General features: G+C 53.8%; 1 protein-coding gene and 2 long non-coding RNA genes across 4 annotated transcripts in view; 2 read left to right on the top strand and 1 right to left on the bottom strand.

Moving 5' to 3' along the window:
• The window catches only part of LOC127052683 (uncharacterized), a 52,544-nt gene that overhangs the window by 5,649 nt on the left and 18,929 nt on the right, over positions 1 to 27,966 (top strand). The gene's annotated exons all lie outside the window — the stretch shown is intronic.
• Positions 160 to 25,072, top strand: OSBP (oxysterol binding protein). Of its 2 annotated transcripts, XM_050956147.1 has the most exons (14): positions 162 to 526; positions 11,069 to 11,277; positions 14,770 to 15,020; positions 15,910 to 16,108; positions 16,692 to 16,794; positions 17,112 to 17,166; positions 17,585 to 17,716; positions 17,924 to 18,169; positions 18,398 to 18,518; positions 20,511 to 20,614; positions 20,903 to 20,998; positions 22,373 to 22,545; positions 22,883 to 23,103; positions 23,204 to 25,072. In XM_050956147.1, exons 1-14 carry the CDS (start codon positions 207 to 209, stop codon positions 23,344 to 23,346), a joined length of 2,373 nt encoding a protein of 790 aa, XP_050812104.1. In that variant the 5' UTR covers positions 162 to 206; the 3' UTR covers positions 23,347 to 25,072. The 2 variants fall into 2 exon arrangements, with proteins under 2 accessions (XP_050812105.1, XP_050812104.1); XM_050956148.1 differs by lacking the exons at positions 22,883 to 23,103; positions 23,204 to 25,072 and adding an exon at positions 22,647 to 22,876 and having other exon boundaries at positions 160 to 526.
• Positions 24,909 to 27,280, bottom strand: LOC127052665 (uncharacterized). The gene is made up of 3 exons (XR_007774843.1): positions 26,996 to 27,280; positions 26,097 to 26,274; positions 24,909 to 25,465 (listed from the first exon to the last, which is right to left on the bottom strand). It is a non-coding gene; the product is annotated as an uncharacterized LOC127052665 (long non-coding RNA).

Here is a 27,966-nt window from a genome sequence, read left to right as displayed (position 1 = left end):
GACCCGCCCAGCAGAGGCCATTAGGCCAATGGGAGAGCACGGGCGGGGCCGCGGCGCTGGAGGGCGGGACTCCTGCCCCCAGAGAGGGGAGGCGCCGCCAATGGACAGCTTGCGGGGCGGGTGACGGCGCAGCGCACGGAGGGAGGCGGGGGCAGGGCACTTGGGCTCCGGGCGGCGGCGCGACGAGCTCTCGGACGCGGCGCGAGATGTCGGAGGTGCGGGCTGCGGGGCCGGGGCCCGGGCCAGGCCCAGCTGCAGCGCCCGGACCCTCGGCACCAGCCGCAGGAGGAAGCGGAGGCTCCGGGCCCGGACCGAGCACCTCGCTCCCCTCGCCGGGACCGGGCGGCGGCGGCGGGCCCGGGTGCCCCGTTGGAGCGGGCCCGGGCGGGGTGACATCCACTTCCGGGTCGGGCAGCTCCGCTTCCGGGTCGGCCCGCGAGGGCTGGCTCTTCAAATGGACCAATTACATCAAAGGGTATCAGCGGCGCTGGTTCGTGCTGAGCAACGGGCTGCTGAGCTACTACAGGTGAGCCCCGCCCCCCGCCTGAGCCCCTCCCCCTAGCTCTCCTGCCCCATAGTAATGGGTTGCGGTGCTACTACAGGTGAGACCCGGCCTGGGCCCCGCCCCCCCGCTCTCCTGCCCTATAGCAATGGGCTGCTGAGCTGCTACAGTTGAGACCTGTCCCCCGGGCTGGGCCCAGCCCTCCTGCCCCACAGGAATGGGCTGTGGTGCTCCTACAGGTGAGACACTGCCCCCGAACCTGAGATCATTCATGCTTTGTGAGCTGATTTTCCCTAGAGCAGTGGGTGCTGATCTCCTACATCCCCCTGGAAATAGGAGCCTATTGTGTCTCTGCCACACCCCCAGTGGTAGATCCCAACCCCTGAGCTATGGGTGAGACCCTTCCCCCTAGAGTAGTGGGATCCTAAACTTCTTTATGGAAGTCCCTCTTTCCCCTTCTGAGCAAGACAGCTTCCTCCCCACTGTGTCATGCTCCCTTCTCCTCCCCCCCCAAGCTACTACAGGTCATGGCACCCACTGTGCTAGGGACTGCCTCCCATTGGGACCCCACCCTAGGATGGGTGATTTAGCCCTGCAGGGATTATAGATCACATCCTTTCCCTCACACTGACACATCTCTGGGCCTGGGATGTCCCAACAAAGAGGCTCCTTTTCCCACCCAGAGCAATGGGTTCCTTGAGTACTGTAACTCTTGGTCTGTAACCCTCTTCCTGTTTGGAACCTGCCGGGAAGAGCCCATTTCACATTCTCCCAAAGCAGCATTGGGGGGCTCAGCTCCTGTCCTTGCATTGAAAGGTTTATACATTAACTCAGATAGTGATTATTCTCCTTCTGCCTCTCACAAGGAAGGATGTTCTTGTAGTTAAAGGACTGGATTGGGTCATTCAGTTCCCTGCTGTGCTACAGACTGTGTGTGTGACCTTGGGGGAGCCAAATGTTCTGTGTCTCATCTGTAAACTGCAAATATTACCCTGCCTTGCAAGGGTGTGGTGAAGATGGGCCAGATAAGCATGTAGACCAACAGACTCCTTCAGGTAGCAGGGTCTCTGCCCCCACGTGATGAAGATTCAAAACCCCTAGGGAAAAAGAGAAAACCCCCTTGCTTATGCCCTGAATAGTGGGCTTCTCAGCTGCTACAGGTAACTTTCCTTAGGAAGAGCCACCAGTCATGTCCCGCCCCCATCCCCCTCCGGCCCCATCTTTGCAATGAGCTCCTCAGTTACAGTTGCTGGTGGCCACCCCTTCAGAGAGTGTTTCCCAAGACCAACAGGTTCCATGGTTGTTGTAAATATCAGGGATCTTCCTGTACAGCAAGACCCCTGTAGAGAGAGAGAAAATAGCAGAACTAGAGGGAATTCAGAGAAAGGTGATGAAAATGATCAAAGGCCTGGATAACTCTCCCAGGCAGAGAGATTAAAAAGACTGGGATTGCTACTTTAGAAAGAAGATGAATGAGAAGGGTCATGGTAAAAGTCTATAAAATGATGACTGGTTTTGAGAAAGGGAGACTGGGAGCTTCTGCTCTCCCTGTCTCCTAACCCTAGACCAAGAGACATTCAAAGGCCATACTTTTTTTGCACCAGTGTGGTATTAGCCTGTGGAACTCACTGCCACATGAAGTCATCGAGGTTCAGACTTTAGCAAAATTCAAAAAAGAGATTTGGACAGCTGTATGGAGGTTAAGAATATCCAGATTAATTAAAGGTTTTTTGGAAGGGCTTAAAGATTGGCTTAAGCCTGAAATTTATTAGGACGAAAGGAGGCCTAAAGTAAGAGACAGATTATCCCTCTCCTGCCATGGCAGCGTTCTTACATCTTACTGTGTGCTAGCCACTGGCTGAGACAGAGTATGGGACTGGATGGACCTTGGAGCTGATCCAGTCCGACAATTCCTATTCTTACCCACCAGAGCAGTGGGCTCATCAGTTACTGGGATACCTGACCTGAAACCCCCTCTATCCTTGGTACAAATACCAGCAAATAGATCCTCTTCCAGGAGATTCCATCCCATCCCCATTCCTTGGTAGCTGCGGGCTTTTCAGCTAACACTGGCACTGGAAAACCTCACTGAGGCTCCTGTGGGGGAGGTCTACTCCCATCCCCTCTTCTAGGCAAATAGCTTCTAGCTAATAGAGATACCATGACCCTATCTCCTGAGCATCTGTGGAAGGAGAGACCCATCCAGACCAGTGGGTTCCTTAGCTATTACAAACACAGGAGCAAGCAGAGCAGCAGACTTCTCATCTACTATAGGTATTTGGACATGGGAAGTCCCTCCCCTGCCCTCCTCCTCCTCCCCCCCAAGGGAGAGGCAAACCCTTCCATATCTCCACCCAGCACAATGGGCTGCTGGTCTGTTATAGATATGGGTGCGATCAGGACCAATTATCACTCCAGTAATTCCCTGGAACTGCCACCCTCCCCCATCCAAACCCAGAGTAACAGGTTGCTGAGCTATTCCAGCTACAAGCAGAGCAGTGTTGCTTAGTGGATAAAGCACTGGACTAGGACTCAGGAGACCTAGGTTCTATACCCAACTCTGCTGGGCCACCTTGGGCAAATCACTTCCCATCTGTTTCCTCCATCAGTAAAATGTGGGTAATGATACTGACCACCTTTGTAAAGCACTTTGAGATCTACTGATGAAATGGCTAGATAACTGGCTCAGTCCTGTCCCAGGGAGAGACCCTTCTGGGCTTCTCAGCTGCTAAAGATACCCCCAGCAAGAGAGATGTCTTTTTGTCCTGGGGATGTTCTTTTCCATGAAAAGCAATGAGCATGCAGAGTGCTGGGATTCTTAGGTAGAGAGACCTCTGCCCAAACTCTTGCTGGATAAAGATCTCCCCGTCCTCCCCCACCCCCAGCCAGGGCCACTGAGTATGGGGCTGCCGTACTCGCTCACCCTAACTGGGCTTGCTGAACAAAAGGTTCCTTAGTTATTTCAGAGACTGGGGTTCCCTCTTGCTCGGAGTCACCTCCCTCCTCCTCACTGAGCTGTTGGCAGGGCCAGAATTTCCCCTCACTTAGCAGAGAGATTCCCCCATGTTATCCCTTCTTTGGAACAATGCTGCTACAGATGCCCCATCTGAACTCTTCTCCTCTCTCACTCAGTAATAACCCCTATGTACTGAGGCCGTCTCTTCCTGATATTCCCTCTGAGGCCCAGCTGGCTGAGCAGAGCCCCAAGAATTTGGTAAAGTAGCAGGAGGGGGACTCCTTTGTTCTTTTGGTTGGTGGCTGGTGCCCGTCAGGAAACTGCAGGCGCAGGAGGCCAACTCTGAGTCTCGGTGCTTGCTCAGCATCGCTCCGCTGTTTGGCAGGTAGAGCACTGAGCGGACATCATTCACGTTCCCTTGTTCAGCTCAGTTTTGGGGCATCTTGAGCTGCTGGCAAACCCTCCTGCTGCCAGTCCCTAATTCCCCTTCCCCAAACTGGGAGATGGAACCGTGTTTCCTTACCTAAACTGGGTTACACATACACTGAGCTAGTGACCTATAAGTAGCGCTGGCAGCTGCTAACTGTAAGCCCCTTGCAGCCCATCGTACATTGCCTTGCATGCCCTTGGTTAACACACTACCCAGAATCACAGGCTACACGCAGCAGCCCCCTGAATAGCGGTTGGTCCATAACATGTCTCCTGGGTTCCTTCCCCCTTCAGGGACTAATCTGAGCTTTAACAAAATATTTATTGTTCTGAGTGCATGGATCAGTGAGGTGTAAGCTCAGGGGATGTGTGGTCAGTACAGCCCTGCAGTGACTTGCACCAGGAGGGATTTGGAAAGCAACCTCTCTGTCCTCCCTAGTTTGGGTGAATGGGGCATCAAGGGCATTGCCCACACAGCCAGAGGGGCCATGTGCACCTCCTGCCCCATCTGAGTTTTGGACAGTGCAGGAGTGTTGGAGCTCTGAGGCAGCTCCAGCCTGCTCCTTGTGTAACAGTGCTGCTCAGTCTGGCTGATTGTGGGTACCAAAGTGCCACTGTGTGTGATGGAGGGATTCTGTGCCCTGGGCTCTCCAAGGTGCTGGGGTGGAAATAAGGACTGCTCTCCTCTACCAGGGTGGGCACGTTAGAGCCTTCTATAAAAATCCACTAAAATCTTTCTCCAGCCCCATCTGCCCTCAAGGATCTCAAAGTGATGTTTAGACTGGATTCAGGCATCACTTTACCCACTCCTGTGAATTGGAATTGGCCAACATGCCCAGGTTGGGGTGAGGAGTGTGATAAGATTTTAATCACCAGGGCTGCTTACATCAGCACCTTGTGCAGCCTGGTATCCACCACCCCACTGGGGCCTTAAGTCACTACTGCCCCCGAGGGCATTCCTTCCTGAATTGTTTGCATTACTGCTTGTAGCACCTCAGAGTTCGCTGGACATCTCCCATTTGACCTGGCTTTGCGTGCTTAGCGTTGGGCAGCCAGGAAGTAATTTCATTCCCACCTGCATGGTAAATATCTGCAGGTAGAGCAAAACTATTTTGCACACCCTGCCTGTAGCTGACATCTGAGCCCCAGAGCCTGCACAAAGGTTAAAAGCTTTACCAGAGGCCTGGATTGAAGATTGGAGAGAGAGGGAGGGGATGGTTCCTCCTGCCAAGCCCAGCCCCACCCCCATGCTTGATGGGGGCTCCTTCATATCTGTCCCTTGCAAGTAGATGTCTGACAACCTTGAAGCCCCACCTCTGCTCCTCTTCCTACTGGGAAGGCGAAGGGTTTTTTTCCTGCCATCTCCTGACTGTTGGGCTCTCAGCGAATGTAAAACTGTCCCTACCCCAGCCTCCTAGCTGCTGTGAGTGTGGGTGTATGGGGCTATGGGTACACTACACATGCTCCAGCTGTGGCTACCCCACTGTAGCACTGTACTGTAGAGGGGGCTTTGCAGCTGTAGCTACCCCATTGTATAGAGTGACCATATGTCCCATTTTGGCCGGGGCAGTCCTCTTTTTCAACTCTGTCCCAGCCGTCCCTACTTTTTCACCAACACTGGGCATTTGTCCCAGCTGCAAGGTAGAGCAGAGAGTGGCAGCTGCTGCCTGGGGGTCAGCTGAAGGCAGTGTAACCCACCAGCAGCAGTGGAGAAATTTGCTGCTGGTGGGCAGCGCTGCCTTCAGAGCTGACCTCCCAGGCTGCACAGAGCTCAGCAGGTCAGCCCTAGCTGCAGGTGGCACTGAGCTCAGCCCGGCAGCTGGCTGCACAGGGCTTGGCAGGTCAGCCCCTGGTGGCGTGGGGAGGGCGGCTCTGGGGAGGGGGACTGGAGACCGCTCGGGCGAGTCCTGTGCATGGGAGAAGGGCGGGAGCAGTTCTGGCGAGCACTGGCTGTCGTGTTTTTACTTTAAGAAATATGGCCACCCTACCGCTGTAGCACTGGACTCTAGAGCTGGGGTTTCATTTGAGGTAGGTAATTCACATCCCCTAGAGGTGGCAACTAGGTCCATGGAAGAATTCTTCTATTAGCCTAGCTGCATCTACCCCAGAAGGTTAGGGCGACCTAACTACAGCACTCGGCATGAAACTTCACAGCACTGAGTGACATAGCTAGATCGATGTAATATTTAGGTGTGGACCAGTCTGCTTCTTCTGCATTGGATCCTTTTGAGTGCCTGCCACAGGGCCTGGCTTCTGCTCATATCTTCCCCAGCAGCAGCATAAGGGAGAAGGATAGTCCAGTGGTCCGAGTACTAGCCTGACACTTGAGAGTTGTAGGTTCAAATCCTGGGTCTACCACAGGCTCCCTGTGTGACCTGGAGCAAGTCACCTAGGCTTTGTGTGTCCCTATTTTACAGATGTCACAGTGGAACTGCCCAGTTTCTCCGGGGTATAGTGGGGATGTTAGATTGTGAGGTGCTCAGATGATGATGTAAGTGCAAGTAGCTGAGCGAGATTCTTGAGACCCTCACTGTGTTCCAGAGGGCTCGAAATGGCAGCTATGAAACTGACCAGTGTCTTGTTAATGTCACTCTGCTGATGCTCAGGAAAGCCATCAGCAGAGAAGCTGCAGCTTCAGGAAGGCAGCCCTGCATTTGGTCGTGTTGGGAGGATTTTCTTCCCAACCTTAAGGGCTAGAAACTTCATGTCATAAATAAATGAAAGCTTAAATCTTCAGAAGGCAGTGACTTTCCTCCCCACCCTTGACACTAGGCCTGTGGCATCTCAGAAAAGTCCCAGACAAATGGTTCAGGAGTTGTCAGGCAGGCGTCTTGATTATAAACTGTTTAAAGTGACAACACAGAGGAAGGACGCCCAGCCTGGCTGAACCTGGGGTGGGGCGGCTGCTTGTTAGCTGTTCTCCTCTAGCTAGCCCTGTATTATTCATGGAGTAACTAGAACCTGGAGGGTAAGAATAGCTGGCAATGCAAGCTCATGTTACACAGCTGGGAGTGTGGAAGGGGAGAATGCATAGTTCCCCTCCCCCAGCCTCCTTGTCTGATACTCTCCAGCAAAAACTTCCAGGGTTTAGGGAGTACTCAGAAAAAGTGGCAGCCCCTGAGATAAAGCAGCTCACCCCCATGTTGTCTTTTCCCCCCTCTCCAAGAGGGTGACCTACAACAGCTTCCTTGGTATGCCAGCCCCAAGCTGCCAAAGCCAGGGGAAGGTGTGGGTGTGCGCCAGCCCTTGGCTGCCTAGGTGTTGCTTGGTTATGCAGACAGGGAGATGGCCCTGCATTGTACCACAGCGATACAGTGGGAACTTCGAACTCATGCTGAGCTGGGGTGGGGGAGGGAAAGGTTGCAGCCTGAATAGCTAGATTGGCTGGTGAAGAGCTCACCTGACTGTCAGGGCAGGGAGGCTGTGTGTACTTGCCAAAAGTGATGTCCCCTGCTGGCTCAACGTGTCTGTGGGGGGGTGGGGGGAGAAGAGACTCCTTGACCTTAAGGGGCAGCAAGAGAGGACCCACCCTTCCAGCCATGCTAATTCTGCCATGGCTATTTGGGGGCCTTTCTCTTCCCATCACTATTGCCCAATAAGTGAGATCAAAGGACAGGATCTAGCAGGGACATCTCCTCTGGCCAGCTCTGGAATTTCCTGCTGGGTGGTGGGTGTTCTGTGCGTGCTCCGCTCCGTGCATTACTGGGCACGTTGACAGCAGAGTGTGAGGTGGCTAGCCAGGAAACTCACTAGTCCGCTTGGTTAATATTTACTTTGGGAACAAAGGCTGTCGGTGTGAACTCTGTGAAGCCACATCCACCTGGGGGTTAACACCCCCAAAAGCTCGCCAGTCTGGCCAAGTCCCGGCAGCGAATATAAAATCCCCAGCCATCTGGCCTGCCTAGTGTGCGGCTGGCTGGGCTAAATTACCAGGCAGTTCTATGAAGTTCAAGATGTTGCCCTATTAATAGAAATGCCTGCCAGTCTAGAGATCACATGAGCATAGAAAATGCTCCCCACCTAGACCCTTAAAAGGGGATTGGTCTGATCCATTAATAGAACAAACTGGGAGCCACTGCCGATGTGCAGGGTGGCATGAGAGGCGGAGAGAAATGCCTCTGCAGCTTGCCATATGCTAGTGAAAGCTAGCAAGGAAGAGATCTGGCTAATAATGTCCACATAGCAAGCAGCTCAAAACAGAATAAACAGCCAGTATATGGGGTGCCTGGCACTCCACAACCACCCCTCTGGCTGATTACAGAGTTCTGTCTGGGAAGAAGGATGGGATGCTAGGGGAACAGGGAGATGCTGCGATGATGCCATGCCATAAGAACAGGTATATTGGGTTAGACCAATGATCCAGCTAGACCACTATCCTATCTGCCACTAGTGGCTGGCACCAGATGCTTCAGATGGGATGAACAGAACAATGCAATTATCAAGTGAACCATACAGTTCCAGCTGCTGGCAGTCAGAGGCTTGAGACACCCACACCACGGGGTTGTGTCCTTGACTATCTCAGCTAGTAGCCATTGGTGGACCTATCCTCTAGGAACTTTTTTAATTCTTCTTGAACCAAGTTATACTTTTGGCCATCACAATGTCCCTTAGCAAAGAGTTCCACAGGTTGACTGTGCGTTGTGTGAAGAAGTACATCCTTTTGTTTGTTTTAAATCTGCTGCCTATTTATTTCATTGGGTGACCCCGGTTCTTGAGTTATGTGAAGGAATAAATAATACTTCCTTATTCGCTTTCTCCACACCATTCATGATTTTATAGACCTCTATCATCTCTCCTCTTAGTCATCTCTTTCCCAAGCTGAACAGCCCATGTCCTTTTAATTTCTCCTCATATGAAGTTGTTCCAGACCCTTAGTCATTTTTGTTGCCCTTCTCTGTACTTTTTCCAATTCTAATCTATCTATTTTGAGAAGAGGCGACCAGACCCGTACGCTTTATTCAAGGCGTGGACATATCCTAATGTCACTATATAAATCCATAGTATTTTCTGTCTTGCTAGCCAGACTTTTCCTAATAGTTCCTAAAATTGTTAGCTTTTTTGACTGCTGGTGCACTTTGAATGGATGGTTTCAGAGAACTACCCACAATAAATCCAAGATCTCTCTTTTTTTTTTTTTTTTTTTTTTTTTTTAAAGTGGGAACAGCTAATCTAGACCCCATTGTTTTGTATGTATAGTTGGGATTATATTTTTCCAGTGTGCATTAATTTGATTTACCTACACTATAATTCATTTGCCATTTTGTTACCCACCCAGTTTTGTGAGATCCCTTTGTAACTCTTCACAGTCAGCTTTGTACGTAACCATCTTGAATAATTTGTTGTTGTCTGCAAACTTTGCCATCTCACTGTTTACCCTTTTTTCCCCAGATCACTTATGAATATGTTGAACAGCTCTGGTCCCAGTACAAATCCCTGGGAGAACCCACTGTTTTCCTCTCTCCAGTGTGAAAACTGATGATTTATTCCTACCCTTTGTTTCCTATCTTTTAACCAGTTACTGATCCATGAGAGGACCTTCCCTCTTATCTCATGACTGCTTGGTTTGCTTAGGAGTCTTTGGCAAGGGACCTTGTCAATGACTCTGTGAAAATCCAAATACACTGTATCCAATAGATCACCCTTGTTCACATGTTTGACCTCCATCAAAGAAGTTTAATAGATTGGTGAGGCATGATTTCCTTTACAGAAGCCATGTTGATTCTTCCCCAACATATTGTGTTCGTCTGTGTCTAATAATTTTGTTCTTTACTATAGTTTCAACACATTTGCCTCGTACTGAAGTTCAGGCTTGGTGACCTATAATTGCCAGGACTGTTTCTGAAGCTTTTTAAAAATCAGTATTATATTAGCTATCTTTCAGTCATCTGGAACAGAGGCTGATTTAAGTGATTTTAAGTTACATACCGCAGTTATGGCTTAGGTGTGGGAATCTCCTTCACGTACTCTCCAGGGAAGACTGATGCAAATTATTCCTTTAGCTTCTCTGCAACAGCCTTGTCTTCTTTGAGTGGTTCTTTAGCACCTTGATCATCCAGTGGCCAGAAAGATTGACAGGATTCCTGCTTCTGATGTACTTTATTTAAAAAAAAAAAAAAAAAAAAAGTTGCTGTTTTTGAATCTTCTGCTGATTGTTCTTCAAATTCTTTGTTTAGCCTGTCTAATTATACTTTTACACTGGACTTGCCAGAGATTGTTCCTTCCTGTTTTTCCTCAGAAGGATTTGACTTCCAATTTTTAAAAGGTGTCTTATTGTCTCTGACTCTTTTACTGTTGTTTAGCCAAGTGGCATTTTTTTGTTTGGTTCTCTCACTGTTTCTATTGTTTGGGGTATACATATAGTTTGAGCCTCTATTATGGTGTTTTTAAGAAGTTCCATGCAGTGTGCAGGCATTTCACTCTTGTGACTGTTCCTTTTAATACCCATGTAACTATCTTCTTTATTTTTGTGTACTTCTCTTTTTGAAGTGAAATGCTACCGTGGTTTGTCTTTTTTGGTATTTTTCCCCCTAAGGAGGTTAAATTTAATTGCATATGTTGCTATACCTAGTAGTTCAGCTATGTTCACCTCTTGAACCAGATCCTGTGCTCCATTTAGGACTAAATCAAGAATTTGCCTTTCCCCCTGACCACCACCACCCCGCCCCCTGTGGGTTCCAGGACTAGCTGCTCCAAGAAGCAGTCATTTATAGTGTTTAGAAATTTTATCTCTGCATCCCATCCTGGGGTGACATGTTCCCAGTCAATACAGGGATAGTTGAAATCCCCCATTATTATTGGGTTTTCTGTTTTTTTGCAGCCTCTCTAATTTCCCTGAGCATTTCACAAGCACTGTCACCATCCTGGTCACATGGTCAGTAGTTTATTCCTACTGCTATACTCTGATTAATCAAACATGGAATTTCTATCCATAGAGATTCTATAGTACAGTTTGATTCATTTAGGATTTTTACTGTATTTCAGTCTATGCTTTCTTTCACATATAGAACCACACCCCCACCAGCACACCTGTCGGCTTTCCCCGAGCCCTTAGTTTAAAAACTCCTCTATGACCATCTTAATTTTACATGACAGCAATCTGGTTCTGTGATGCCCCTCTCAGTGTTGACTTGGGTTACCCATTGTTTTCCTTTGTTCCCCACCCTTCTCCACCATAATTGCAGATCAAAAGCGGAGATGCGTCACACCTGTCGTGGGACCATTAACCTAGCCACAGCCAACATCACTGTGGAGGACTCCTGCAACTTCATCATCTCCAACGGTGGGGCACAGACCTACCACTTGAAGGCCAGCTCGGAGGTGGAGCGGCAGCGCTGGGTCACAGCCCTGGAGCTGGCCAAGGCCAGGGCTGTCAAGATGCTCGCTGAATCGGGTAAGGGGTGCCATGCGCAGCTTCGCCGAGGGAGCTCCATGGAAGAGAAGGGAGGGACCCATTGGTGGTGCAGTACAGAGGACACAGGGGAAACTAGGAATGAGTGAACACAAAGACTGAATTCCCTTCCTCTCAGGGCTGGGAGTGCTCACCTAAATGGGGTTTGGGGTCTCAGGGTGGAGTGCTGTGTGTCAGGAGCGGGGATCTGAGCCCCTTAAGTAATTGTATCTCCCCACTTCTGTGGCTCCCAGCTCAGAGCTCTCTTGGATGGGTGGGGTTCTGTGGCCTGCCTTGTGCAGGAGGTCAGACTAGATGATCATATTGGTCCCTTCTGACCTATGAGTCTGAGTCTGAGAGCTGCAGGTGATTAGAACCTCGCACCTGAAAGCAGCACCACATGCTTCACCCCGAGATACCAATCACCTTTCCATTTTAGAGATGTGACGTGTAGCCTGGGGATCAATAAAGTTTTACTCTTCGCCCAGTTGGGATTCCTGGCATTTTTCGTTCCATCCTATATAGAGTCTCAGCTCCTCGGGGCAAGGACCACGCATCTTCAGCCTTGCCCGGAACCAAGCCTATGATTCTCCAGTCACTGCTTAGGGCCTGCTGAACTGCGTACCCAATGCCCCATGGCAACACATGGCCTGGGGGCTTGTTGCCTTCCAGCTTGCTTTAGTATAAAGGGCAGATGGACTCTGCTTTACCCAGTAGGCTGTTCAATCTCTGGTAGATCTGTAGCTCCAAAACTACACCCTGTTTGTCTGTGTCACAAATCTGCCTGGTTCCCAATCTCATGTCTAAGCTGCTGTGTTCTGCAGCAAGAGGCTTTTGAGGCCGTTCTTCCCGCTGGACTGATGTGTTTAGCTCCACTGAATTTTATTTCCCATGGGAACACAGGGGTCTGACTGTGGCTCAGCTACCGCCTTGTGCTGTCTGAGGCTGTGGCATGAATGCGCATATAAAGATCTCTCCACACTCAGGCAGCCGCAGTTGGAATGTTCAGGAAAGTGAAATCAGCGCCATTGGAAGGTGTCCAGCCATCCCAGGGACTGAATTTTGTGTTTGACAATCTCAGTTCTTCGCCTTTCTGCTTAGAAATAGACACTAGCCCCAAGCGTATTGGTTTTCTACCTTTATTGTTGGGAGTGAGATCTGCATTTTTCAGTGAGCAGTACTTCAGGTCCAATGTGAGAATTCCTTGATGGTCTCTGAACCTTTCTAATAGTGTCAGCTGTTACCTCCTTTAATAAAAAAATGCCAGGTCTCCTCTGACCGTTGCTTGAACAGCAGCTGTCACTTTTACACCATGTAATATAGAATAAATGATGGAACAGGTCTGGAAAATGAAAGGTTTCTTGCAGTTTTGAGATGGGGGGAGAATATTCCAATTTTTCTAGACCTGGTGTGGCCAAGGTGTGGTTCCAGAACCACATGTGGCTCTTCAGAAGTTAATATGTGGCTCCTTGTATAGGCACCAACCCCAGGATTGGAGCTACAGGCACCAACTTTCCAATGCACCTGGAAAGTGCTCACTGCTCTGCCACAGGCCCTGCCCCCACTCCACCCCTTCCTGCCCCCTCCCCTTAGCCTGCCTTGACTTTGCTCCTTCCCCCCCCCCCGTCTCCTGCACACCATGCCACGCAACAGCTGATGGGGAGGGAGGGAGAGGTGCTGGTGCTGATCAATGGAGCTGCCAGTGGGTGGGAGGTGCTGGGGGTGGGGGGGGGCAGGGGAGCTGCTGTGGGGCTGCTGACATATTACTGGGGCTCTTTGGCAATGTATGTTACTAAACTCTGGCTCCTTCTTAGGCTCAGGTTGGCCACCCCTGCTCTAGACCTTTTCCAGATTAATCTGTATGAACATAGCAAGTGATTAGCTATATCTGGTTGGGACAGTATGTACAGCTGCCAGGACAATGAGGTGTCACTCCTGAGTGATGCCTTTGGGAGCCACCCCAATAAAATTTAATGTAGCTCTGCGTTGGCCTGCTTGGGATTTCTGGACCTCGGTTTTTTTGGGTTTTTTTTTTCTCAGGACAACGTAGACCACTAAAAGATCAGCTGTCAGGTGTTTATTGACTCTGACAGTAATCAGGACTTAGCAATATCTCTGCCTTCTCTATCCGTGAATTCCAGGATTTGGGGCTCTGGTATTCTTGAGTTCTAATATATACCGTAGTGTTGGCTCTCTTGCTGTTGAACACACACCTCATATGCCAGGACTCCCAGCCACATGGTCAGATCAGAGCTTTCTCTTAAGATTTCCTGGCTTGATCTGTTCTGATAGTGTCTTCACATAGACTTCTTGGAGCCGCTTATGCAGTGAACAGCCCTGCCCATTTAATTTTATCCTGGCTTTAGAATAATCCCTTTCAGATTCTGTTTTGAGAGAGAGGGGGGCGCAATAAATAGCCTCTCTGGAGTAAAAATGCCCTCTCTCTTTAATTCCAATCCATGCTCCTTCTCAGCTGCCTGGGGTCAGCAGACATATGCTGTTCGGCCAAGGAAGAAAGCTCAAAAGCCCCTGTTTGCTAAAGCTGTGCCCTAACAGTTCAACCAGGGCTCCAGCACTTCAGCTGCTGAGATGTCACCTGGGTGGAAAAGGCAGCGCCCAGTCCTGTCCAAGGGTAGAACCAGGAACTGAGACACATTGGTAGCTGGCACGGAGCATAAGTGTAATAATTCTTGCCAAGCGATTGGGCTGCTCCCTTGAGCACTAGCTGGAGTTTTGTGATGTGGCTTATGTAGATTGCAGTGCGGGAGCCCTGCTGCCAGCACGAGTCACTAGCAGTGGTTCTGTAACTCACAGCCACTCTGTGCCGGCCAGTGCTGGCCGGGCCACAGATGGAGCCGTGGCTAACAGAGCTGGCTCTTTTAGTCCAGGCAGGAGCGGCTTATGTTTTGAGAACCAGAGGTCCTAGGTCAGTCCCACAGCTGACCCCAGCCAGGGGTTGGGTGGTACAATTCCAACCTGAGCAGCCATTGGATGACAGCTGCTGTCAATCATTACTGACCTCCAGCTGGATTGGATAGGATGAGGCACCGTTTCCCCTTAGCTGTCCAATCCACTACCATCACTTTGTGGAGACAGAATGTAGGAAGTGCTGACAGTGTCTGAGGAGCAGGGGAGGGTTTGATCTCAGCAGAAGCAGCTCCAGGCACCAGCGCGCCATGCCGCAGGGGGTACTCTGCCGGTCGCCGCAAGGGCGGCAGGCAGGTTGCCTTCAGCGGCATGCCTGTGGAGGGTCCGCTGGTCCCGCGGCTTCGGTGGACCTCCGGCAGGCGTGCCGCTGAATCCGCGGGACCGGGGACCTCCCACAGGCAAGCCGCCAAAGGCAGCCTGCCTGCCGTGCTTGGGGCGGCAAAATACCTAGAGCCGCCTCTGGGTCTCAGGGGAGGGTTTGGTACCACACATGACCAGTTGGTGCTGAGCATCCCTTCTTGGCTGGATGTGACATGGCTTGTCCTTGATACCCCTCGCACCCCCCAGATGAGTCGGATAATGAAGAGTCTGTGTCACAGACGGACAAGACAGAGCTGCAGAACACACTGCGCACCCTGTCCAGCAAAGTGGAGGACCTGAGCACGTGCAACGACCTGATTGCCAAGCACGGCACGGCACTGCAGCGCTCCCTCAGTGAGCTGGAGACCCTCAAGCTGCCCGCAGAGAGCAACGAGAAGATCAAGCAGGTCAACGAGCGAGCCACGCTTTTCCGCATCACCTCCAACGCCATGATAAATGTGAGTGTGGCCAGCGGCAGGGGATGGAGCTGCAGGGATTACATGCCCCGGCATGCGCTGCTCCAGATCGGAGAGGCCTCTTGGATCTGTGCGGAACGTTGCATGCTAGATCATATGCTGTGTGGGGCAAGCAGCTGTGGCCTGTGTCTGTGTGACACAATAAGGCCCTGATCACTATTGCAATGAAGGCGAACTCTGGAGCAGAGGGCAGATGTATTGTCCTATGTAAGTCAGTATAGGCAACCTACAGGTTCCAGCTCAGCACAATGATTTTTCTGAGGCCTGTGTGGGCGTTGTTCAGCAATCGCTCATCTGGCCATCGAGGGTTGAGGTATCATCCCCCTGGTGCCAGAGGGAGATGGGGAACCTGATTACAGGATGTATCTCTGGGGGTGGGGGAGGTTCCCAGTGTGCGCTGGTCCCCAAAAGGGAGCTGGGGCTGTGAGGAAAATGAGGATCTATGCTCACTCAAATGACTGGGCCGACAGGGCCTTCAGCTGGGAGCCCGCTCCACTTCTCTGCTTGCTGGCTCAGCTTTGTAAACTGCCATGCACTTGTCAGGGAGTCACTGGCCTCAGAGCTGCCTCTAGTCCTCAGAACCTCAGCACAGAGGGGATCACAAGGAAGATGTCTTGACAGGCCAAAAGACTTATTGTCTGAGTGGCTGTTGGACGCTTGAGCTGGGGTGATGGCTGGGACACTGCCAGTGGCTTGAAAATTCCCCTGCAGCTCTTGTTTGTCCACAAGAGGGCAGCATTGCCCCTAGTGGGATAAGAGGCATCTGGAGACTACGTACGCATGCTGAACAGACCCCGCTAAGCCTAACACAGCGCTCCAGGGGCAGGGTGGAGTGCAGAGCTGTGGCATTGACCAGTGCTCTTCCTTGCAGGCCTGCCGAGACTTCTTGATGCTGGCGCAGACACACAGCAAGAAGTGGCAGAAGTCCCTTCAGTATGAGCGAGACCAGCGCATCAGACTGGAGGAGACCCTGGAGCAGCTGGCCAAGCAGCACAATCATCTAGAGAGAGCCTTCCGAGGGGCCACCGTGCTGCCAGCCGGCGCCCCCCGAGGCGGGGGCTCTGCTAAAGGTCAGAGGGCAGAGCTCCTTCCCTGAGGCTACATTGCAGCAGTCTGCAGTTGCTCTTGCTGGGTGATGCAAGGAGCTCTGCCTCCGCTCTCCATTGTTATGCACTATTCCCTTCTAGAGCTCCCCCTACTGAGAGAGGCTGGGACTGGAGTAGCCAGGAGCCTCTGCTACAGCAAGCGCTCCTGCCTTTCTCCTGTTGGAAGAGATCAGAACTGAAGTAGCTGGGAGCTCACTCCAGGGCAGCATTGCTTCCCCGCTCCCGACAGTGCCCTCTGGTCTGGTGGGAGAGGCTGCAGCTGGAATAGCTGGGAGCTTCTGCAACAGCCAACACTCCTTCCTTGCTCCATACAGCTCCCCGTGCTGGGAAGGGTCTGGACTCAAATAGCCAGGAACTCTCCTATAGCCAGCACTCGTGCCCTGCTCCTTGTAGCACCCTCTGCTTGGAGAAGCTAGGACTGAAATAGCCAGGAGTTCCCCACACAGCCAGCACTGCTGCCCTGCTTCCCATGATGCCTCCTGCTGGGCTCCAGGCAGATGGAGACTGAAGACTCTTATGTATAGCTTGCCACCATTCCCTCTTGCAGATGAATGCTGCCCAGGGAAAGGAGACCTGAGTGATGAAGATGACGATAATGAGTTCTTCGATGCACCGGAGATAATCACCATGCCGGAGAGCATGGGCCACAAGTGAGTGATCGCGGGCTGAGTCTCGGGCATCGTTCTCCTTGTTCCTCTGCCTAGCAGGGAGGATGCCCCTTCCCTGCGCGTACGCCTGTGGATGATCATATAGATCTGCTTCTGCTGGTAAGCACCATATTCTAGGTTCCTGTGATGAAGAGGGGTAGCTATCAGCGTGGCATGGGCCTCTCCACCTCCCTGCCATGTCCTGTACCATTCCTCTGCTCTCCAATGCACCTCAGATTGAGAGAACCTCTGATGGCTTGGGGGAGGGAGGGCACTGAGGGGTGCAACATGCTGACTTGTGTTTTCTCTACTTCCTGCAGACGCACCGGCAGCAACATCAGTGGCGCCAGCAGTGACATCAGCCTTGATGAGCAGGTAGTTCTGTGCCCGGGGCAGGCACAGTCTTTTTGCTGATGGAAGCCCCCAGAGAGAGAGAGAGAGGGGCTGTCTGGGGGCATGGGCAGCTATCCCAAGGAATGTTGCTGGCACTGGTGACTTGAGCTTGCTGGGTGCTTTAAGCAGGCATGAAGCCAAGGGCCTGACAAGCTTAGCCTAAACAGGCAGGCCCATGGGTATGGGAGTGCATGAGAGCTAAGTGGGGAAGAACTCAGCCTTCTGGAAGCGGAGTGGGAGGAGATCTGGTGGGCTGGGTCAAGGATTGTGTCCCAGGCATAGGAAGCTGCATGGAGGGAGGCTGGAGATAGAGAAGGAGATGAAGGGAGGGAGGGAGTCAAGATTGAGAGGTCTGCAGACTGGCTTTCCCTTGGTCATCCCAGCATGGTCTTGCCCTCAGTACAAACATCAGCCGGAGGACACCAAAAAGGAGAAGAGAACTCGGATTCCCAACAAGCCAAACTACAGCCTCAACCTGTGGAGCATCATGAAGAACTGCATTGGGAAGGAGCTCTCCAAGATCCCCATGCCGGTGAGTCGCCCAGCCTGCTGGGGGCGCTCGGGGGCTAGCTCTTTGAAAGAGAGTGACCTCCAGATTTCTGAGGAACAGCTGGAAATGAGGCTGCAGGTTGATGAGCCCCATTGATCTAAGGTTGTTGGGTTCCCAGTGCCAGGGCTGCCTGAGCAGCCATGGTTCTGGGCTCATCCCTTGTCTCTGACTCCTCTCTCCTGCTCCCAGGTGAACTTCAACGAGCCTCTGTCCATGCTGCAGCGCCTTACCGAGGACCTGGAGTACCATGAGCTGCTGGACCGAGCAGCCAAGTGCGAGAGCTCCCTGGAGCAGCTCTGCTACGTGGCCGCCTTCACCGTCTCCTCTTATTCCACCACCGTCTTCCGCACCAGCAAGCCATTCAACCCTCTCCTGGGGGAGACCTTCGAGCTGGACCGGCTGGAGGAAAACGGCTACCGCTCCCTCTGCGAGCAGGTGTGAACTGCCTCTGCCCTAGAGGGCAAGCCAGGCTGCCCTGCCGTCTGTGAGCGGGCTCCTTAAAGATCTCCTCCAGCTGAAGCTCCTAGTGCTGCCATCCCTGCCTATCGCACCCCAGATCCCCACACTCCTCTCTTAGGGAAAATGAGGGGCTGGGCTTGGGAGTGACAAATGATGGCACAGGTCCCTTGGTGACTGTCTCATCCTCCCCCTTATCTCTCCCAGGTAAGCCACCACCCTCCTGCTGCCGCCCACCATGCTCACTCCAGGCACGGCTGGACGCTTCGCCAGGAGATCAAAATCACCAGCAAGTTTCGTGGCAAATACATCTCCATCATGCCCCTTGGTGAGTCCTGGCCACTAGCACCCCCGCTGCTGGGCAGTAGGGAGGGATGAGGGTTACCATCTCTGCTCCCCTTGCAGTACCCTCTATGCCAGCTAGAGTCTCCAGCCCCTCCTGTAGTGTTGTCAGCTGCCCAGGAAGGAGGATGGTAGAGTGCGGTGAAGATACTGCCCCAGCCCATCACAGGAACATGCACTGAAGAGACAGATTCCTGGGATCCATTCCCACTCCGTCACTGCCTTGCAGAGTGATCTTGGGTGAGCCACCCTGCTGCTGTGCCTCAGTTTCTATAGTGGAAATGGCCTGAGCTGGTGGGGAGCTTGGAAAGCGCGAAGCAAGTGCTACTGCAGCAGACCAACCCCAGCCCCACAGCTAAGGTGACGTTTATAACCCCTAGCTCTGACCTAGAGTTTTTCAGCCATAGAGATCAGGGTCATGACCCCTATTTTACAGAGTGGAAACTGAGGTACAGAGAGGGAACATAACTTGTCCAAGGTCACCCAGCTGGCTGGGGCACAGCTGGGAGCTAAGTTTGCTCTAAGCTGCACAGCCGGCAATAAAAGGGCTGTGTAGATGGGGAGAGGCGCCCCTCCCTCAGCCCAGCCCTGCTGCAGCTGCTGGGCCAGGGAGAAGCACCCCTCTCCCAGCCCTAAGCTGCTGCAGCGAGAGGCTGGGGGAAGTCCTCTCTCTCCCTGCCGCAGCCCCAGGGCAGCCTGCACCCCAAACCCCTTATCCCCGGCCTCACCACCAGCCAGAGCCCTCACCCCCCCCTGCACCCCAGCCCTGAGCCTGCACCCTGAACCCCTCATCCCCGGCCCCACCCTGGGGCCTGCTGCCCGAGCCAGAGCCCTCACTTCCCTGCACCCCAACCCTCTGCCCCAGCCCTGAGCCCCCTCCCATGCTCCAAACCCCTCAGCCCCACCCCTGCCACATATCGCCTTCATGTTGGTGCACAGAACAAACTTCATTCTGCACATGGACGTAAAAAATTAGAGGGAACATTGGCTGAGAGTAGAACCCAGGTCCCCTGACTCTCAGCCATATCCACTAGGCCATGTTGTCTGAGTTTCTTTGCTAGTGGAAGGAACAGTGAATATCCTGGGTCTGAGGGAGTTGTAGTCAATTGGACAGTAACTCCAGAGTAGTGGGGAATTGGTTGCACAATTGGAAGTCTGGAAAGCTTATAAGCTGTTGAGAAATAGGCATCTGCAGTATTTGCTGGAGAGCGTCTTGCTCTTTTGTACCCCTTGTGCAAGAAATCGGACATGCTCTGGGACCATCCTTCAGTCCCCTGGCTGCTCCTTGTGTGCTGCTTCTGGAATTGGTACATGGCACGAGTGTCTGTCCAGAAACCGTGTTCGCCATAACGGCAAATACACACATCCGGCGGAAACCACCAAAATAAAGATGTTCTGCTGCGTGAACGCAGTCGGTCACCTCCGAAGAGATTGGAAAACGAATGAACCCAGCAGTGTTTTGGCTCCTGCAGGGACATCCTCAAATCCAGTGTGCCCCCACCCCCCTGCCTCGGTCCCTACAGCGCCCTCTGCTGGGAGGGGCTGGGGCTGGAGTAGCCAGGAGCTCCCTTCACAGCAAGCACTCCTGCCCTGCTCCCTACAGCATCCCCTGCTGGGAGAGGCTGGGGCTGGAGCTGGAGTAGCCGGTAGCTCCCCGTACAGCCAGCTCAGTACTTCCTAATTGCTTGGTGCGTGTGACTGTCAGATAAAAGCAGATTGGGTTGCTGTTAAGTGTTGGGCTGGGTGAAGTTGGGTTCATGTTGTGTTGGGGCTCTCCTGGAGATGGGCGGGAGGCCTGGATGGGCGCAGGTGTGTGTCGTCTGCAGCATTGTAAGGCAGCCATTGGGGTTAGACTGGCCATTCCCTTCCCCCCATATTTTAGTGCTTCTGTGGCATGGCTGGGTGGAGTTCTGTCCTGTCCCAGCACAGAGGGGAAGTCTGCTAATGGCTGTTCCACCTTCCATCTCCCCATCTCTAGGTACCATCCACTGCATCTTCCACTCCTCCGGCAATCACTACACATGGAAGAAGGTGACCACCACGGTACACAATATCATAGTGGGCAAGCTGTGGATAGACCAGGTGAGCAGGCGGGTTTGGGAATGTGTTCACAGGGCAGCTGTAGGAGGCAGGACTCCAGGGTTCTGTTCCCAGCCCTGCAGTGGCCCCAAGGCCAAGCACGACCAGGAGCGGGTCATACAGCAGCAGTGGGAGCCAGGACCCCTGGGTTTTATTCCCAGTCATGTGACTTGGGCTAGGCATCTAACAGCCGTGGCTCAGTTTCCTCATCACTACCATGGGAGTGGGGGCTTGGAAAGTGCATTGTGAGTGCCACTGAGCCTAGCTAACTCAAACCTTTCTCCCCCACAGTCCGGCGAGATCGAAATCATCAATCACAAGACAGGCGACAAGTGCAATCTCAAGTTTGTTCCTTACAGCTACTTCTCCCGGGACGTGGCCAGAAAGGTAAGGGGGACTCATGGCTCATCCTCATCCCAAGTCTCCTTCCCCACCCCTGAGCAGGGTGCAGTGCTCACCAGGGCAGTGCAGTACAGGGGCTTGGGGGATAGAGGAGTGGAGAGAATAAAAGGGCCAGGTGCTGTGGGACAGAGGAGGAGACAGGATGGGAAAGGACCTGTGTAAGTTGCTGCCCCATGGCAGCTGAGGGAGAAGACAGCACATCATGTATGACATGGCAGCCACCTCTGCGGAGTGACCTGCCCAGCCAGCCCTGGTGTTGAGGCTCAGCTCGGATCCCAGCTTGCTGTTGCTCTGGGATCATGGGAGTGCTGAGATAACAGGGCCGGGGGTGGATGGGCTCTGGGGAATTTGTGGAGGGAGCAGTGGGTCTGGGGCAAGGAATCTGGTCAACTCCTGAGTGGAATGATGGGTTAATGAGGAGGAGGGAGGTGGAATATGGTGAATGCTGGTTCCTGCAGCTGGCTGCTTCCTTTGGCTACTGGGAGTGGCACTAGAGCAGGGGCAGGCAAACTTTTTGGCCTGAGGGTCTCATCTGGTTTCAGAAATTGTATGGAGGGCCAGTTAGGGGAGGCTGTGCCGCCCCAAATAGCCAGGCATGGCCTGGCCCCTGCCCCTGCTTCTTGCCACCTGATCTTCCCCCCCCCCGCCCCTGACTCCCGCCCCATCAAACCTCCCCGCTCCCTGTCCCCTGACCGCCCCTGGAACCCCCACCCCTGACTGCCTCCTGATGCCCCATCCAACCCTTCCTCTCATTCCTGAATGCCCCCCATGGGACCCCTGCCCCCATCCAACCACCTCTTCTCCCTAACTGCCCCTGAAACCCCTGCCCTGATTGCCTCCTGTTGCCCCCAAAAAAACCCCTCCTCCTTCCTGTCTGACCCCTGGAACCCCTGCACCCATTCAGCCCCGCCGTCTGACCGCCCTGACCCCTATCCACACCCCTGCCCCCTGACCATCACCTCAAACTTCCCTGCCCTCTATCCAACCCCCCACCCCTTTTACTGTGCTGCCCGGAGCATCGGTGGCTGGTGATAGTGGCTGGAGCCAGCCACGCCACCATGCAGCACAGAGAACCGGGTCAGGCCATGGTTCTTCAGCTGCACCTCCCGGCTGCCCAGAGCATTGCACCGGTGGTGTGGCATGTTGATGCTGTGGGGGAAGGAGAATGCGGGGGAAGGGCTGGGAGCTAGCCTCCCGGGGCAGGAGCTCAGGGGCCAGGCAGGAGGGTCCCGTGGGCCGTAGTTTGCCCACCTCTGCACTAGAGGCTCACAGGGGAGCTCCCTCATCTCTGCTGCTGTGCTGGGTGGCTGGGGAGACAGCTGCACCCAGTGTCCCACTTTGTACTCTCCATCTTGGCAGGTGACGGGAGAGGTGACAGACCCCTCTGGGAAAGTGCACTTTATCCTGCTGGGCACCTGGGATGAGAAGATGGACTGCTTCAAGGTGCTGCCAGGCAGTGGGGAGAACGGTGCTGAGGGGCGGCAGAGAGCTGAGGAGAGTCAGGTTCTGCTGTGGAAAAGGAACCCCCTCCCGTAAGTGATAGCTGCTGGGCTGGGGGTGTGGCTGAGCCACAGTGGGGGGGCTAGATGGTCCAGCATACCCCCAGCTTTCTTCTGGGCTGTCTCATACACAGGTGCTGGCTCACGCCTTGCCATCTCTGCCCTCCATAGCAGCTATGGAGCTCCCCTCACTTGCGGCCACTTCTCCTTTGCTGGGAGGACTGGCAACCAATGCAGAGATCGGGGATTCCCATGGGATGGGGAAACGCTTCCCCACTGGCGGAGCAGGCAGCAGTGCTGGAGGGAGGATGCCATGGTGGCAGGATCTCCATGGATCCCACCCCACTGCCATGTCTCACCCTCGGCACAGGAAGAACGCTGAGAACATGTACTACTTCTCCGAGCTGGCGCTGACACTCAATGCCCCGGAGAGCGGCACCGCCCCCACTGATAGCCGGCTGCGGCCCGACCAGAGGCTGATGGAGAACGGGCGCTGGGATGAGGCCAACGCCGAGAAGCAGCGGCTGGAGGAGAAGCAGCGCATCTCCCGCAAGAAGCGCGAGGCTGAGGCCATGAAGGCCACAGAGGATGGTAAGGAGACTCTTTGCTCCCGGCCCCTGCCCCTCTCCTCCCCCACAAGCAATGCTCATGTGTCTGAGACCCCGCTCGCAAATCTTCCTTCCACCTCCAGGCACTCCCTATGACCCCTACAAGGCTCTGTGGTTCGAGCGGAAGAAGGACCCTGTCACAAAGGAGTTGGCACACGTGTACCGAGGAGGCTACTGGGAGAGCAAAGAGAAGCAGGACTGGAGCTTGTGTCCGGACATTTTCTGAGCTGGAAGTGGCAGGATCAGCAGTAGGAGGAAGAGAAGGAAAGAGGATGAAGGTTGAAGGGAAGCAGCCGATCATGTGACTTCCTTGCCTAGTGCTTTCCTGGAGTGTCTGTCTGTCTTAACCAATCGCTTGTTCCAAATCAATCACCCCAAGCAAAAGCCAGTGGCGGTGATTGGCTGGGTTGCCTTAGCTGATTGACACTGATGTTGATGATGTTTAGATCCCCAGGGCTGGCGCTCTGTGCCCCAGATGGCTGTGTCCTCCAGCTCCCTTACACGGCCATCTGTCTGTCCAGCTCGGCCCAACCCCTCCGGGAGCTGTGGGGGGAAGAGCTTGCGAGCTGTTAACAAGGGCCAGTCCTTTTCTAACACCCTCACACAAGGGGATGCACACAATGGGGATGTGGGTAAGAACAGAAGCCCCCCAATGTATTTCCCATGGAGGGGGCTGTTTGGGGGGAGCTGGGGATATCCTGTATCTCGTATCTTGGTGGGGAGGGGTCAGTCCCCCCCTCCCTTAGGTGGGAGCTAGGGGCACCCAAGTGGTTGGGGGAGCCTGGTGAGTGCCCATGGAGACAGAGGAATGTTGCAGGAAGCAATGCAGAGCCGCAGCTCGCCTTCCACATCCTGGAGCAGGGGCGGAGGCTGTGACGTGAGTTGCCTTGCTCTCTGAGAACCCTTCTTTGGGGCAGTCTGCTGAACTTTCCGTCTGATTTCAGAGAGGGCCATGGGCAATGAGACCCCCACCCCCTCTGGTCTCCCCTCTTCTTCTGCCAAGAGGAACGCACCCCACTGTCTTCCCCCTCCCCATGTGCACTCTGGAAGGCGGGGAGCTGCTGTGGGGGTGGAGCATCCCTCTGGCCAAGCGAGCACCTGTTATATATCTGTATATTATATATATGTAGAGAGAGCTAATATTTTGTTTGATTTCTGCCCCCTTCTTTCCCTCCCTCTCCCCCCCACAAGTGGGTCCCAGTTTTGTAACACCCCCATCTCATGTCTCCAGCACAGTGAGTACCTAAGCTCTGCAGAGGTCCCGCCCAGCCCTTCAGGCACAGCACTGACCTGGGGGAGAGCGGGAGGAGGTGCTTGGACCCAGAGCCATACTTGGCTTTGGACTAGGCCCGTGCCCACTTAAGCTAGCATCCCTCCTGCTCCACTTGGCCACTCCCTTCCTTGTTAAAGTCACCTGCCCCTTCCAGCAGGGAGGACAGAGGCACTGACAGCGGCCAGAGCTGGATCCTGAGGTTCAGAGGTGCTGCCATAGCGGGAGAGGATCAGGCAGGGCCAGGAATCAGGCCAGCCCCAAAATCAGAGGGGTGTGTCTCTGCAGCCCTGGCTGAGAATCACACACTGAGGTGCCTTCCTTGTATGTTTCATTCTGGGTTCTCTCCCCCCCCCCCCAACTCCACCGCCTCTGCCAACAGGGTAAGGGGGCAGTGCTTGTGCTGCCTGTGCCTAGACTGCTGGCTGGATGGGGCGGGTCCCCTCTCGCCAGCTTGGTGAGATGAGGCCAAGCCCAGTGCTAGCCAATCCCTGCTTGTTGGGACAGGAGAAGGCACAGAGGGGGCATGGGCCCTTTATTTCCATGGGAGGGACACTGGTAGATTTAAATTTAAAAAAAGAAGAAAAAATCCCTCCACTTCTAGTTTTGGGTTTTTTGCCTTACTGTTTTTTCTTTTCTCTTTTTTCCAAGAAAACTAAATTAAAAAAACCTGAAAGCCCCAGCCTTGTGCACGTGTCACTGTCAGCTGATTTACTGTGGAGCATAGTGGAGACTGGCTGGGTTGGTATGTGGACCTGCCCTCCTGGGGCTGAACTGGTCCCTGGCATGGGACTGTCTCTCTGGCTGGCTGCTCCTGCAGAGGGCTGGCAATTGAGATGTTGGTACCAAAGTCCTCTTCCCCTGTGGTTATGGTAGGTTCATCTGTGCACCTGGAGTGAGAGGTCATAGAATGAGTGAAGACATCTAGCCCTCTGCTTTTCCTTCTCAACTTGTGTAGGTGTCTCTCCTCCTCTTCAGCATACAGGCCTTCAGGTGGGCTGTATATGGTGACAGAAGCCTGCAGGGCTAGGACATGCTCCCTTCATGCCACTGCCCAGCAGAGTGGGCTTAAGTTCTGTGGAAAGATTGAGGGTGGGGGTATGATTTTGCAAGGGGGTGTCACAGGCAGAGGGCAAACCCTCCCCCATTCCCATCTCCATCATCACTTGGCTTCCCTAGGACCCCACTTCCTGGCTTCTGCCAATTCTTCCTCTGCCGGTTGGTGGTAGGCCGAGAGTGCTAGGCGCAGTCCATACCCCTTGTCTCCCCCTACTCTCAACAGCGGTGGACAGTTGTCCCCTGGTTCAAACAGGGCCACATAGTGTTGCGGTGAGAGGGATATTAACTGCTGGGCTGGCAATGTTTTTACAGAGGCCTCCTTTCAAAAAATGTTCTGCCACTGGCACATGGACTACTCCATTTGGGGAGGGGGGGAAATTATTCCCTGTTCCTCTGCCCACAGAATGCCCTGTTGTTCTCTCTCCCACACATCCCCCTTGTTATGCTCTGGCCCTGCTCATGTTAGCATTATGCACACAGCCATGGTTGGAAGCTGTTCCTTGAAGCACTGGTGGGGATGGGCAGGTGGGCCTGTGGTAATCAGTTGTGGGGGTTATGGACTCTCTCTGGGCTAGGGTGTTAGCTGGGGAATCAGTGGGGGAAACTCCTCTCTTCTTCTCTTCCTCCCCCCCCCACCATATCCTCACCAGCATAGGAGAGGAATACAGCTTCTTGGGTGGGTGGGGCATAGCTTCAAGCGCCTGTCCTGGTTTCAGCTCTTCTGCTCTGCAGCTGGACAGGTGCTGGTGCAGAGGGGCGTGCAGCACCCTAAGTCCCCAAGTCCTCTTCCGCTGGTGGAAGGCAGCATTGTGTCCTCTAGGGGCCCTGCAGAAGGGTAGAAGTAGGAAGCTCCCCGATGATAACAGGAGGGGGGGCTCTCTGAAGTGTGTGCTGCTTACCAAGCTGAGCTAGCCCTAGCCCTAGGGTTTACAAACTATTATTTGCTGCTTCCCCTCCTGCCACTAACCTATTTTACTCCATGCTGCACCCATAGGTGCCCCCTAGAGTCAGTTTCAGATCATAATACTACATGCCTCCCCTGCCCACCCTGGGTGGGGGACTGGGAGGGGTAGGTGCGGGCTGGGATCTGCCAGGATAATCACCAAAATAAACTGACTCATATAATGCATTAAGGGGAGCTGGGGGAGGATTTGCACGCCAGCCTCCCGCTGCAGAAGCAGCACACAAGGGGGCTATCCTTCCTGGCTTAGCCCTCCCTTTGCACCAACTTATAGTGTAAGGAAAGAGTGAGATTCATCCTGCTACTCACCTCCTCAACCTACTCCTGCAAGCTGAAAGTTTAGGGGCAAAGCTGCCTTCAGAAATAATGACACCTAGTATTAGAGCAGGGTTGTTATCCTCATTCTATAGAGGGGGAAACTGAGGCACAGAGCATGGTAGGAATTAACCACTAGCCTGCAGAGTGACCTTGGGTGACCTGGGACTAGAACCCAGCTACGTGAGTGCCTATCTACCAAGTAATTAATTAAACACATGCAGCGCGGGGTGAATGCAAGTAGTGCTGCTGCACAAACAGGGAACTCACAGCAGGACACTCCTCTCCAGCCTGGTCCGATTGTAGTATTGTCAAGTCTCAAGGGAAGAAAACGCAGCACTGCCTTTCAAGCACACCTAACCCATTTCAGAGGCAGGGGAGTGGGGTCAGTGCTTAATTTGTAATGAAAAAGCTCCCCCAGCACAAATTTAAGCCCTGCACATATCAAAGGGGGCAAGATCAGTGGGAGATTTTCCTTCTCCGGCTTGGAAAGGAAAAACTCAAATGTTTGCAACAGGGTTTACCCAGAGCAAAACGTGGGGGCTTCCCTCCCCCCACCTCATCCTGGTTGAGGATGAGTGGGGTGACATGGAGGGAGAGGCAGACAGCGAGCGAGGGGCAGGGGATGGCCAGAGCCGTGGAACTGCAGGCGGCAGCCGGGGGAGAGACCAGCTCCATCCCCTGCTCCCCCAGACCACATGCAGAACAGAGCCGCCTGCCTCCCTCCCTGCAGCAGCTTCCCCCAGCGCCCATCCTGCCCCCCGTCTCCCCTGAAAGCCCCTCCTGACCCTCCAATATTGTCCCACCCGCTCTCCGGAGACAGCCCCTGTTTGCGTCTTCCCAACCAGGCCCGGCTCTAGGATTTTTGCTGCCCCAAGCAAAAAAATTTTTGGCCGTCCCCCCTTTTTTTCGTGCCCCTCATCAACTCCACCCCTTCCCCAAATCCTCAGCCCCGCCTCCTCCCCCAGGCGTGCAGCATTTCCCTCCCCATTGCTCCCTGGGGGCCCCCACGACCTCCCACCCTAGCTCACCTCAGCTGCGCATGCTCCCCCCCCCGTGTGCTTCCGCTCCGCTTCTCTCCCCTCCCTCTCAGGCGAGGGAGGGGAGAGAAGCGGTGCAGCGGCGCGGAGCTGAGCGAGGGTGGTGGGGCGCAGGAAGTAACGGGGGTCAGAGGAAGCGCTCCCCGCTCCAGCTCACCTCCGCTCCACCGCTCCGCTTCTCCTCCCTCCCAGACTTGCTGC

This window comes from Gopherus flavomarginatus, chromosome 5 (assembly GCF_025201925.1).
Source record: "Gopherus flavomarginatus isolate rGopFla2 chromosome 5, rGopFla2.mat.asm, whole genome shotgun sequence".
Taxonomy (NCBI): Eukaryota; Metazoa; Chordata; order Testudines; family Testudinidae; genus Gopherus; species Gopherus flavomarginatus.
Note: the sequence above shows the minus strand (reverse complement) of the source record. Positions and strands in the feature narration are given on the sequence as shown.

What these genes read in the sequence shown, in the direction of transcription:
- OSBP (XM_050956147.1), top strand. Translation starts at nt 207, where the DNA reads ATGTCGGAGGTGCGGGCTGCGGGGCCGGGGCCCGGGCCAGGCCCAGCT. An exon ending in ACCGCTCCCTCTGCGAGCAG is followed by an intron (nt 18,170 to 18,397) that starts GTGTGAACTGCC and finishes TATCTCTCCCAG; the next exon opens with GTAAGCCACCACCCTCCTGC. An exon ending in CATCTCCATCATGCCCCTTG is followed by an intron (nt 18,519 to 20,510) that starts GTGAGTCCTGGC and finishes CCCCATCTCTAG; the next exon opens with GTACCATCCACTGCATCTTC.